This window comes from Hibiscus syriacus, unplaced genomic scaffold (assembly GCF_006381635.1).
Source record: "Hibiscus syriacus cultivar Baekdansim isolate YM2019G1 unplaced genomic scaffold, ASM638163v2 tig00110656_pilon, whole genome shotgun sequence".
NCBI lineage: Eukaryota > Viridiplantae > Streptophyta > Magnoliopsida > Malvales > Malvaceae > Hibiscus > Hibiscus syriacus.
Window position 1 is genome coordinate 483532 of NW_024062816.1, and position 14008 is coordinate 497539.

The 14008-nt window shown below is 36.4% G+C and overlaps 1 protein-coding gene and 1 non-coding gene across 2 annotated transcripts; one reads left to right on the forward strand and one right to left on the reverse strand.

Moving 5' to 3' along the window:
• Positions 1 to 2547: 2547 nt before the first annotated feature.
• On the forward strand, positions 2548 to 2619 carry TRNAC-GCA. Its single transcript has one exon. It is a non-coding gene; the product is annotated as a tRNA-Cys (tRNA).
• A 978-nt stretch (positions 2620 to 3597) lies between these two features.
• LOC120137377 (BAHD acyltransferase DCR-like) lies at positions 3598 to 5268 on the reverse strand. Its single transcript, XM_039153138.1, has one exon. It carries the CDS (start codon positions 5159 to 5161, stop codon positions 3761 to 3763), a length of 1401 nt encoding a protein of 466 aa, XP_039009069.1. The 5' UTR covers positions 5162 to 5268; the 3' UTR covers positions 3598 to 3760.
• Positions 5269 to 14008: the final 8740 nt, after the last annotated feature.

Consider the following 14008-nt stretch of genomic DNA (forward strand, 5'->3'; position numbering starts at 1 on the left):
ATTCAAGCTGGAAAAGATTGAGCACTATTGCCAGTGCCCGGAACACCCATCGTACACCTAGCTTTCTCAAGATGATCTTTTTTTCTTAGATTTTATCTCGTTAAGCAACATTGCCACACCCATAGAAGCTACTCGGGCTTTCCTAGGACCCTCAACCACAGTCTCCGTTTTACTGGAAGAACTAACAGCCTCTTTTTCCTTCCCTTAGTCCTCTTTCTCAAGGAGTCTTGGAGGGAAGGGAAATCCACAGAATGAACCACTTCCTGTAACTGGCTCAAACTACCCTCAGTAGCATGGCCCTTATCCTGTTCACAAGGGTCAATCACCGTCAGGGGCACCGTACTCAACAAATCAGCAGCAGGAAACTGTGAGGAGGTAACACTGGCTTCCTTCAAAAAAGGCACAGTAGCCTCCTGCAATGCAAGTACTGTTGTCTCAACAGCTGCACCAACTTGCAGACCATTCACCATTTCTTCTACATTGTTATTTAGATTTCCAGAGAAAGAATCTGTCACCCCCTTGGAACTGCTGACTGATCCAGCAATCCCCGTAGAAACCCCTGGTAAGTCCCCCTTACTTACAGGCACCATAACATCCTTTTTCCTCCAAACCTGGACCTCTTTGAGCTTTTGAGGAACTTGTCTATCCACAGAACAAGAATTAACGTGATGTCCAAATGATTTGCATTTATCACAACACTTGGGCATCCAAGGCACATGCACTTTAATACTAACAGAGGAACCATCACTAACAATAACATGAATAATATCAGGAATGACAACCCCTGCTTCAACCTCCACACAAACCTTGGCAAATTCGAGCCTATTCTTTGAAGCTGTAACCGAGTCCATAAACAGAGGGTTACCTAAGGCACTCGCTATGTAACTCAAACCCTTTTGAGAATAGAGCTCTAAAGGAACATTATAAAGCTGGATCCAAATTGGCATAAAGGAGAGATCAAAACTAAGTTTCTGCATACTAGGAACCCAATTCCTTAAAATCAGTGTCTTAATCTGGACATGCCAAGGTCCATTATCTAGAACCCAGTCCCTCAGGCCAGCATCCAAGAACGAAAACACATAAAGATTAGGGCCAGCGATACTGACCTTAACTTGCGAAGAGTTCCCCCAAATTGATTCAATGATTCACTTCATAGATCCGAAGCTCGGGGCTGAACCAATGAATTGCCCAACAAGAGCACTATTCCAATCAGCTATACCTTCATCAATTACCTCAGCCGGGGGTATAACAGTGGCCACTCCATCACGCATCTCAGGAGGAAAAAAGTCGAGGGACTGCTCCTTCGATCCCACGAAGAGCTTCTTCCAATCGAGGCTCAATGACCGCGACTCCATACAGCAACAAGAAGAAAACCTAGAAATCTCACTAAGAACAAGAACGAGAAAGGATTAGAAACGAGGAAGAAAATCTGAGAGACCATTAGGCCTGCTAACGTGCGCCCAGAGCATTTCCATTCGTTTCATATATCGACGTAATTTTTTTTTTATACTCGTTTTATTTAAAACTTTTATGTTATTAACATATGTATACTAACTGTAAAAAAATATTTTTGAATTAGTCACTGATACTATTCCACTGCTTTTTTAGACACTTGCAGAAATGAAGGTAGTGACAACGCAGACAGTAACGGACAAGGACGTATCATGTACAGAAAAAAAGTGTAAAGGGGTAGAGTTAGTAAGCTTTAATGTTCCTTTTGGATGGTCCATTTGAGGCTGACCACAAACATGCACTTTCTTCATTTCCATTTCTTTCTCGCCGTCGTGACATTAGGTTCATTCAATGACTCCAAAAGTTGGCATTGAAGCTGAAAATCCTTCACCCAATTTTCCCATTTTGATTCAATGCTCTAACAAGGCCTCAAGCTGGATACATGTGCCCTAGTCTCCAGATCTTGTGTCAAGAGTAGTATATCTAAATATATTTTGAGGATGGACACACATATATATATATATATATACAAATAAAATTTTAAAGTTGACACTCAAGGACAAACGAAAAATTTTATGTTAGGGATGGCGAATTTTTAAAATTTTAAGATGAGAGAAACTTATAAAATTTTAGGGGACGCCCACCCTCACCTAAGTTCATCCTTATAAACACATAAATAAAATAAGTAACTATTCGAAGAAAATTCAAATTTTAAGGTGTACTCGTCAAGCTATAGCTCTGTCACTGCTTTTGTCACTAGGATCAATGACTTTAAGGCTTTGCTTTAAGATGAAAACAAAATTGGGAGGAAGAAAAGTAGAAAGATGATTGAATATATGAGGGACAAAGTTAGAATCATATATTAGAAGGGTTAAAAGTTTATTAAGTATTTAAATATAAAAATTTAAAAATTATATTATTTAATTAATATTTAAACTAAAAAGTTGTCTAAAATACTATTTTACCGAAAAGTAAATTTGCCCCCCCCCATGGCTCCATTAGTATACCCCAATATAAGTACAATGTGATTTTTTTTACATTTCAGTTTAGAATATATTAGATCAAATAAATTATTATTTAAAATGGGATCATCGTGGGTCCTTAGCTCAGTGGTAGAGCATTTGACTGCAGATCAAGAGGTCACCGGTTCGAACCCGGTAGGGCCCTATTTTCTTAAATTTTTTCCTCTTTTTCTAACCGGTGTCTCTTTGTATTAATTATGGGCCTTGATATGTCGACGATCGTCCTGAAAGTGTTGTTGGTGCATCTTAGAACAGGGTGGTCATACGTATACTTGATTAAGTTTTTTTTTCACCTATAAAATCATTCATAAGACTAGCTAATATCCATAAAATTACGAGTCATATCAATTTTTGTTTAATATAAATTTTATATTATTTTTATAGGATTAATATTGATACATTGATAAAATAAATTGATAAAAGAATATATTAAATTGCATTTAATGTTAATTTTGAGTTTAAATTTTCAACATCTCCGTCCCTTCTCATCCCGTTTTGAATTGCATAAACAAGGATTTTCATTATGCTCTAGGGCACATTTCTTAAGCTTCTTTTAAGTCAAATCTTTAAAATTAACTCTTAGGGTGTATTCCTCTTCCCACTTAATTTGAAATTTTATGAATCACGTCCAAAATTTTAATATTTTTTTTAAATAATGGGTATGTAAATTTTTTTATTTTTTATATTTTCTTAACATATTAAATTAAATTTCATATTTTTTCTTAAATAATGAAATGCACTTGCCCTTAATGAATTTAGTGCATCCGCCTCTAATTTTAGTAACTTAAATCTAAGGATTACACATAGTATTACTCTCATCGAAAACATTATCACCGTTACATGATATTAAAGAATCATTCTCACGTTAGATTATTCTCGTACATTGTTATCTAACATGTATTTATATGAGCTCATTAAATGACCTCAATGATAAATAAAAATATTGTTCTCTCCAAAGATTATAGATTCGAGCAGCTGCGTATGTAGCGTATGTAATATTTAAGAGGTTAATTTTTTAAAAACAAACACTATCTTATAATAATACTACTATTAAAAACACATCCATTGTTATCACTTTTCTTTCTTAGTTGCGGCTTATAAACAGAAGAAGATGCAAAGATAGTTCAGAATAAACACGTGTGGATATTAAAATCTGAATTAGGTAAAAATAGGGGGAAACATACGGCTTTAGATCATATGATTTGTCCAAAGATGATCAATTAAACAACTGATCACCGTATGGGATTCATCGTTTTTCAATAGTGACTCAGTTACGGTGTATTCAGTCACACCACTTCTGATACGTACAGCATGAACTCGGGATCATTCTCAACCGCCGACATAGTATCAGGCGCCAAAACAATCTCCAGGTCAACGCTCCCATCTCCTTCTCTTCCGGGGAAGGCTGAGATCTTCCCATCAAACTTGTTGGCCCTACCACTCCTCACCGCCAAAGGTCGACCCCACCCGAAATCATTACCGTACATCGGGAATCTTGGAGAACTTCCCATGGTGATCGACGCACCATCAGTGTTCCCCAACGGAAACAGCCTCGGTTGCATCTCCCAATCCGCTACACCTCTCCGCACCGTATCATCATCGTGAGCCACCACGTTTTTGTGGAGCAGATCGGCGGCCCAGCTCAAGTCCTTCGCCAGTAACTCGCCCGCCTGAGCGTAAGTCGGGATACTCTGAATCGCGTTGCCGAAGTAGTACGGGTTGAGCTTTGGGTCAAGCCGATGACGGCAGTTCACCGCCATCCTAAACGTCGTCGTTTTCGTCGGCTCCAGTTTCCTAGCGCGTGTTACCGACCTCCATAGATGAGAGCAAAGCGACTGGAAAGACGAAATCTCATCAATTTTGTTCTTTACCGTACCGTTTATTTCGTTGTTAACGGATTTCCAACTGTCATTACAGATCTTTCCTAGAACCTCGGAGTTCGTTTGTTTAGTTAATAAACGACCGTAATTAGCTCTGTATTTAAGTTTTAAAATCGCTTCTCTACTGAAATGAATAATCCTTTCCCTCAACGGCTCGTCGGCGGCGAAAGTAACGGTGGGTCCTCCGGGAGGGAACTTAAGCACCGCTTGAGAATTAAACACCGTTTCACGGCAGAAATCGGGAGTTTTCGATATTTTCAAACCCCCTTTAGTAATCTCAGCGAAGGTGTTGAAAAAGTGCCATAACGAAGTCCCGTCCGTCACGGCGTGGTTCACTGAGCAGCCGACGAAAACCCCGTCTACTAACTCGGTTACCTGAACCGCGACCAAGGGCTTGAAGTGGCCGGAGTAACTAAGCGTCCTGTCAAAAGTGAAGAACCCCTTGACACATTCCGGGACATCGCCGGGACACAAAACGTTCCGAATTTCAAGATTAGGGGATTTCACCACAAGAAAATCAACGCCGGCATTGTTGCAGGTGATGTGCACGTGACCGTCGTGGTCGGTGGTGAGACGACCGGCCAAAGGAGGGAAGTGGGAGAGAGTAGTGGAAAGGGATTGTTTAAGGGAATCAACGAGTTCGTCGAATGAACAAGGAGGAGATGTCAACAAAACCCCTTTTTGAATGTACTGACATGAAAGCATAGGGATGTCAGAAACTGAGAGCTTTAAGGTTTTGATGTCGGATTTTCTCTCCGGGAAAACCGTACATCTTGAAACAAGATTAAAACATTGTGAAGAAGGCATGGTGAAGTGAATATCTTCAAGGGTTTTTCTCGGTTCTTGTTTTTTTTTCCTATGTTTTTTGCAGATCAGTAGAGAAAAAGTGGGGTGAGGGATGAAGGAGGGAAATGGGGTTTATATAGGAGAGAGGAAGGACTTGAGTTCATGAACTTCGAACAAGGAGGAGGTTTCCCGGTAGTTGTTTCTTTACTCCAAAAACAATTATAAAAAAAAGGGGTCATCCATAGGTGTCATGAATCAGACCAAACAAAAAACATATAATTTTGTTCGGTTTTGGGTTTATAATCCTACAAAAGGGATCGTGTAGAAATCAATTTTTTCATTTTAAATTATTATTATTAAAATTATTATTATTATTATTATTATTATTATTATTATTATTAATAGTAATATTATTTATTATTTAAATATTACAAAGCCCAAATCACAGCCCAATTACATTCAAATCCCAAACCCAAATGGAAACCCTGAATCAATTTAGGGTTTCAGTTAGGGTTTTCAAACCCTAGCCCCCAGCCGCCGTCAACATCATCAGCCGTTGGATCTGGCAAGATCCAACGGCCCAAAAGGGTTCCAGATGGAAAACCCTAGGGTTTCTAACCCTAGCAGCCAGCCGTTTCCAGATGCGGCGCCACCCCTGAAGCCACCCCGACGACCGACTCTCTGATGCCAGATGGTCCAACCAGTTACTGCCGACGCTGCTGCTTCCACGACGCCGACCTCGTCGAGCTTTCCAGAAGCCAGCTGCCTCACCAAATCAGTGCTCTATGGTGAGTCACCGCCATAGCTAGGTGACTCACCAAAGATGCTAGATCGGACCGGTCCGAGGAGTACACTGTGGTGGCTATAAAAGCTACCACTGAACCTGCAAAACAAAGGAGGAGAGGAAGGACAGAGAGCAACGGAGAACACGAGAGAAACGAGAGATCCAGCAAAGAAAAAGAAAAAAAAAGGAAGACAGAAAGCTACCAACGAACCCACAACCAACATAAAACCAAAACAGAAAGCAAAGAAAGAAGAAAGAAACTTACCCTTGGAGCCTTGACCACCGTCGGAAGCACTAAACATCGCCGGAGAACAGAAAATACCGAAGGTATTTTCGTAGATTTACTCCGATTAGGAGTCTTTTAGGGAAAACAAAGACCGGAATCGGTCTTAGGACGTTTAGATCTACGCTTTGGGGGTGTTTTTGGTGAATTCCGACCACCGTTACGGTGGCCGGCGGCGGTGGTCGGCGGCGGAGTATGGTGGCCTATGGCTGCCGGTTTCCCTCCGGCGAGGGAAACTAGAGAGAAACCAGAGAGAACTCTGGTTCTCTCGTTTTGAGAGAGAATGGAAATAGGCAAATGAGAAGCTTGGCCCTTCGGGCCAAGCGTTTAGGGTATTTAAAACCCTCCCCAAACGACGTCGTTCTGGGGAGGGTATCTGTGTAATTTCCATCATGGGTAAACCCTTTCCGCAGTCACTCCGAGTTTATAACATTACAAATTAGTCACTGGAAGCAAATTTTGATTCTTTTAATTATGTTATTCAATTTTATTTTATTACATTTTAGTCATTATCAGTTTATATATATATTTAGGGTAAATAACTGATTTAGTACCTTATAATTTTATTAACATTTATTTTAATCCGATTAATTAAATAAGGCTAAATTACATTTTTAGCATTTAAAGTTTTTATTTATTCGAGATAGAGCCTTTAAACTTTGATAAATTTTATTTTAATCAATGATTAATTAATTAAGGATTAATTACACTATTAGTAATTTTATTTTATGATGATTCAAGTTATGTTCATTATTTTAAATAATTTTACATTTATTATTATTTTATTTATTTATAGTCATTGTTTAGTTATTTTTTACTTAATTTTATTATTTTAATATATTTTAAATCATTACTTTAATTATTGTTTTACTATATTATAAATATATATATATTTATTTAATAATGTTTATTTATTTTCCATATTAAAGAAAAGGGCAGTCTTAATACAACTGGATGTCCTATTTGGTATTTTAAAACTAATTATTATAAAAATTATAATTTAGTTTTTATTACGTATTTATTATTAATATAGAAGGAAAGAGCTGTCTTAAGGTACCTAGAAGCCCTTTTCTGATATTTCTAAATAAATAAATATCTTATTTATATATTAATATATTTTCTTAAAATTATAAATTTGAAATAAAAAGATTATGAATTAAATATATTCGAAATTTTTTCTTCTAATAATAGAGACAATTTATAGTTAATAAAGTACCAATTTTGGGCGTTGTAGGGGTGCTAATCCTTCCCTAAACGTAACCGACCACGAATCCTTTTTTTTATTAAAAAGAACGAATTTTTGGTTATAAACGCAGATCAGTTCATTTTTTTTTTTGGTGTTTTCTTAAAACTCTTTTAAAAAAAAATAATTTTTAGGTATTCGACCTACCTGACCCAAAAGGCCGATGGCGACTCCCAAATTATTTTCAAAACTATTTATTCACATCAATTTCACCGCCAAATAAATTTTTCGTGCCCGGACGAAAACCGGGTTACGACAGCTTGGCGACTTCGCTGGGGACTGTCAAACTTTAAAATCAATTATAAATTGTCTCTATTAATTAGAAATTAAAAATTCATTTATTTAATTTTTAATTCTTTTCTTTTAAATTTTTATTATTTATTATTTTTATATTAATATTGTTTTTTTATTCAGGTATTAATTATTTTATTTATTTGTTAGAGGTTTGAATATTTCTCCTCACACACAACACTTGCATTGCATAACATAAAGCTCTATAATTGAGTTTGTCCCTTTTAAGTGGGAGTGAAAGCGACGTCTTCGTGAGAATTTATTCTCCGTGTCAGACCTAGCAAGTAACTTTCGGGGTTCATATGCTCTATGACTTCGTGAGAATTTATTCTCCGTGTCAGGTATAGAGAAATGTGTCCCCTCAAATTGAACTCGATCCGTTTAAGTCTGTAATGGACTAGGATTGAGGGTTGACAGCTCAAGGGGGTATCAACAAGGACAATTCGAGTACCTTTACTCCTAGAACTGAAACTCTGCATATTATAAACCCTAGAAATTCTTCTGATCTAAGACAATACTGAACCTCTGTTCATAGGTATACACAAAGGAGAAATAAACTTTAGATTTTAATTTATTTTATTTCCTTTTCTTTTTCCTGAATAAATGCATGCGAACTAGAAATCATGCAGTTAGGTTAATTTTTCCAAACAAAGCATGGAATTAGAAAGCATGAGGTTAGGATTTATTATATATCATGATAAATAAATTTTTTCTTTCAATTAGTTGGTATTAACCATTTTATTTTTTTTCTTATTTTCCCATGTATGTTATTTTTGCTCTAATTTGTTTAAATTATTTTCTTTTGTTTGCATTGCATGATCATGACCAAAAGGTGTTAACTGAAAAGATTGTTCATCAAATTAGAAAGAAATCATAAATGGACAAAAAGTTTTATGATCGAACAAAATATGACGCAGCCAAGAAAAGACATCCTGAGGGAACTCTAAAGATAGAGAAGAGCTATGCACCCAAAGATTATATGCCCATTGAAGAGCAAAAGGAGATACGAGAAATAAGAGAGCAGATGTCCAAAATGATGGATAGAATATCTGTTTTGGCCAAAGGAAAAGAGATTCCAGCACAGAAAGAGAGAGAGCTCAATGAACCTAACTCTGCAGTTTCAGATACGCAAGGGATTTCGATTCTTAACCAATTTGAGAAATTACAGACAGTCATCATTCGTATTCACAAATCGTATGGAGATACCAAAGAAATGGTGACCACTGTAAAAGCTCTCAGAGATGAGAAGAAATCATGTGATCAGAAGTCATCAAAGTTTGGTATACTCCCAATGACTAAAACTCAGGTTCAATCCAAGACAAAAGGTGGTTCTCATGTTGATGCTATACCTATATCATATAAAGAGTTGTATGAGAAGCTATTTGAAGCACGAGAAGTGGATCCATATTATATAAAACCGTTCCAACCTCCGTATCCAAATTGGTATGACATCAACGTTCATTGTGAATATCATGCCGGAGCTCAAGGACATACTATCGAAAATTGTCTTGCCTTCAAACGCCGAGTCCAAAGTCTTTTGAATCATGGAATCTTACAATTTATGGTAAATGATCGACCTAGTTTGGTAACCAAGGGTCCTGATAGATTAATACCAAAAGTCTTCAAAGGTAAGAATATCAGTAGGTGCGCCCAGAGAGAAGAAGATTTGCTGAGGTTTGAAGCTCAAATACGTCATTTGAAGATTGAAAACAATAAATTGAGCACCAAAATGGAAACCATACATGAAGACTTCCAGAAGGTCAGTCAAGCTTTTCAAAATGCTGGTATAGGAAACATCCCAGAAGAGTGGATAGCAGGGGTCACCAAACTGAAAAAGAGTTGCAACATACATGAAGATTTTGTCCAAAAACTTTTTGAACACAAATGTTCTCTCGCAAAGGAAAATGATCAACTCCAAGAATTAACATAGGAGATGAAAAAACCCCAGAATGTCATGAAAGAAGCTGCAGTCCAGACAAGCAATATGGCCCATAAGATGATAATCTAACTTGGTTTTAGAGAATAAAATGGGAAAGTTATTCCCTTTATGTAAAGTTTTGTTGAAGTTAGGATTAAAAGTTGTCCCCTACATGTAAAAGTTTTGTTTGATGTACCGAAACTTTTGTGTTCAATGAAATCTGTTCTAAGATGATCATTCTTAAGTAACACCTTTTCATACATGCATTTACATTTTGTATCTGTGCATTTTCATTTTGTATTTTTACTTTTTATATCTTTGAATTGCACATTTTGCATTCTTATTTTTCCATTTATGCATTTTTCACATTTTTATTTAAGTATTGTCATGTACTTTAATTATAAAAACATGTTAATAATTAATGAAAGGTTTTGTAACAGTAAAACCAAGGTCATTCATTCATATTACTTTACTGTCATCATGGAGCAATCTTATAAGGGATTACAAGATCAGTGGCCAGAACAATTGACAGGGTTACCTCCGGATATAAGGAAAGAAACATCAGATTCAGTACCAGATGGATCAAATCAAATTATCCAGTATGTGACATCTGATAAAGAAGAGATAATTGATAAAGAGCAACCATGCTGTCAGATTAAAGAGTCGAAAATGATAAAACCCTATGGGGCATCCCAATTGAACCCAAAGAATAGCCTTGTTCATTATTCACAATATGGGGAAAGATTCAAGAAGATGGATGAAGCAATCAAAAATATGAAATGTGTTGATACTTCCCACAAAGAATTAGAAGCAAGAGAGCTTAGCTTAGTTCCAGATTTGATTATTCCCCATGAATTCAAAATGCCTGATTTTGAGAAATATGATGGCACCAGTTGTCCCTTAATCCATTTGAGAATGTTTTGCAGAAAAATGGGAGGATATTTAAATTCTGATGACCTGTTAATTCACTCTTTCCATGATAGTCTTATTGGCCCAACAGTAGTCTGGTACAATCAGTTGACCCAAGAACAGATAAAGAGATTGGTAGATCTAGCTGATGCATTTTTGAGACAATATCGGTATATTAAAGGCTTAGCTCCAACACGTATGGATCTTCGAAGAGTAAAGAAGAAAACCAATGAAAGATTTCAAGAATATGCCTTAAGATGGAGAGGAGTGGCAGCACAAGTTCAACCTCCCATGATAGAAGAAGAGATATCACGTATGTTTCGTGATTCCCTTCCCGCTCCTTTCCGCGAGTTGATGCAGGCAAATCCGACAAAGGAATTCGAGAATCTTGTGACAACTGGAGATTTGATTGAGAATGTAATCAATGAAGAAAACTCAAAAGTCATATCCAAGAGCCCGATGGATCAAAAAGCAAAAGCTGATCATGTGAATGAATGTTGAATCCAGAGTCCTCGTAATTACAAAAGAAAAAGAGCGAGTAACTGTTCGGATCGACCAAAGAAAGTCATGCGATCAAGACAAACTTTGGAAGCATTCCAAACTTCCATTTCAGACTTGTATCCTCATTTGGTTAAAGGTCAATACATCACACCAAGACCAACTAAAGTGACATCAAACCCTTCTGCTCATAGTTATGATCAAGATAGTGTTTGTAATTTCCACTTGGGGGTAAAAGGGCATTCTACAGGCAATTGTAGGCCACTGTTGAAAGAAATAGAGATGCTTGTTGACAAAAGAGTCCTGACACAAGAAATGATCAAAAAAATGGGGGGCAGATAAAGACAATGACCCTGGTCCAAGTATACACCCAACATTAGAGGAGGCATGATGTATAAACAAGTGGAAGTGTTATCTACCACTGTAGTACTTTCTATTTTCAGCATCTTGTTTGAACTTGTTTTTGTTCCTTTCTCCGCTTTTTGTGCAATAAATAAACTTGTGTTGCTTTTATGGTTATGAGCAAGGAATCAAGTTTAACCTTGAGATTCTTGAGTATCAAGTAGATTAAATATTCTTTTAATTTTTCAAGAGTTATAGATCTTTGGCAAGTGGTAAAATTATATCTTCCATACCCTATCCAATGCCAATTACTTAACCCTTACCAAAACCAAATCTTGACACTACAAAGTTCCCGAAGTAATGTCTCCATCTGTTTTTGAGACACCTACTCCAGATGTTTACCTTTTCGGGTAGAGTTGATTGATGATACTACATTCCACCATATATACGACTTCAAAAGTCACACATTTGTCCTTCCAAAACCATCATAAACCAAAAGACCTCAAAAGAACCAAACTTTCAATTATCCGTGAATCTTACTGTAAGAAGAGACGAGATGAGGCATCATGGACCAACTCATTGATGATAATTTTGAGTGATTAGGGCATACTCAAAGAAGAAGGGGAAAGTGATTGATTAAAATAAATATATCATGCATTAATTACATTTTTCATGTAAATAAAATTAATCTTGAATATTCATTCCTCTGTGGATACCTCTTTTTACAAAGGTTTCTGTGTATGAGATGACGAATGGCATTGTTTCATTTATCCTTTTATATATATAAATATATCATTTGTTGTCCCCACTTGAGCCTGAATAATTTTTCTTCTGATTCAACCCTAACCAAGGATCACCCTCCACATTAGGGGGCAAGGTGAAGGATATTTTCTCACAAGAATGAAGATTGTCAATACAGTTTTATTACGAAGACAAGTTTCCATGAAGTCATGAAAGTTTTGAACTACAAAGTATGTCAAATACAGAGTGCTTGAAGATCAATCCAATCAAGAATAATGGAAAACCTCCAAATGCAAAAGGAAAAGGAGGTGCTCAAAGCAATTGAAGTATTATACTCATCCAGCAAAGAAAGAATAAAAAAAAAAGAAGAAAAAAAAAAGGAAAATTGAATCAAGATGAGTGATTTATTGAGCCTCAAGTTACAAGGTTGGTCAAGTACAAACAAGAAGAGCAAGAAATGCTGAAGATATGAGAAATTGGAAATTAATCCAAAATTTGGCAGTCTAGAGGGATCCAAATGATGGAAAAATTCCCAACAAAGCAGATCCAAGTTAAGCAAGGCAAGATTGATGGCATCAAAATGAATTGATCCTTGGTTTGATTACCCTTAAACACTTATTTGGGGCCTTTTTATCCCTTTCTTTCGTAACCATAAGCCATGGCCTACATTACGTACCTGAAAAGTCCATTCTAATCATACATAGATTTCTAAGTAAAAGATGATATCTTTAGAATTCATTCCGCCTTCCAAGATTGATTTTTATTTGCAAAAATTGTTTTTTAAAATCTTTAATGCATGATATGAAAAATGATAAAGGGGGGTTCAAGATGTAAATTTTTAAATAACATTTTGAAACCAAAGGAGGATTCGAGTTGAAAACCTAAAAAAGGCGGCTCGAATAATGAATGGTGCAACAACGACATGAGAGACGATTTTAAGCTCTTAAAAGGAGCACCGCACATCCCAAAGACGTTCATGAGATTTTGGAAACGAGAAGTATCTCTACAAGATGAGCATAACAACCATTTCTTCAAGTTAGTGGAAGCCCGAAGCGACATACTAAATCAACTTGAAAGAACCTACTTTACCAAAATCAACCTACACCTCAAATCAGCCAATAATTTTGACACTTGCCATAGGACTATGATTTTTGAATGATTTAAAAGTGTAGTTGATTTATTTGATATTCATTAAATTCATTGTTTATAATTTGATTATATTGTGAACCTGAAAGGGGTAATACTTTGCAAAATTCTTTCATTCTTCAATAAAGAAAGGAGAAAAAACATTTTCAAACAGGACAGTCTCAAATGAGGAAAGTCCTTGAAGTAATTGTTGCTTATTTTACCTCTGTAGTAGAAAAAGAATGAACGAGGCCAGAATAATGAAGCACTTCACATTTCTGAAGGCAAATGGTCCAAGAAGCCAGAAAGTCTGGATAATTGAACTTGTGACACTTCCCTATGACATTATTATCAACTCATCAAGAAAGATTATCTCATGCTGAGGGCGATAAGCATCACCAGACAGATTATTTTCCCAAACCATCAATTTATGTTCTTTAGAAGATCACATTATAACCATGAACAAGTCACTACCTGCACTCTGGTTATACTGTGACGCTGGCTCAAGTCTTGATACATCATTGATACTTCTTCTATGCCGATCACTTTCTTTGTCAAGATGATACCCATTATGTCCTTCAAAAGATTGCTGAATTTGAATTTGAGGACTTATGGCACAGAATAAGACATTGGAACAAATTCTACATTTGTATGCCGTACAGGATTCCAAAAGTTGAGATAACCAGTTTTACCATCAAATAAACCTTTCCATGGTTAGGGAAGAGTGGGATAAG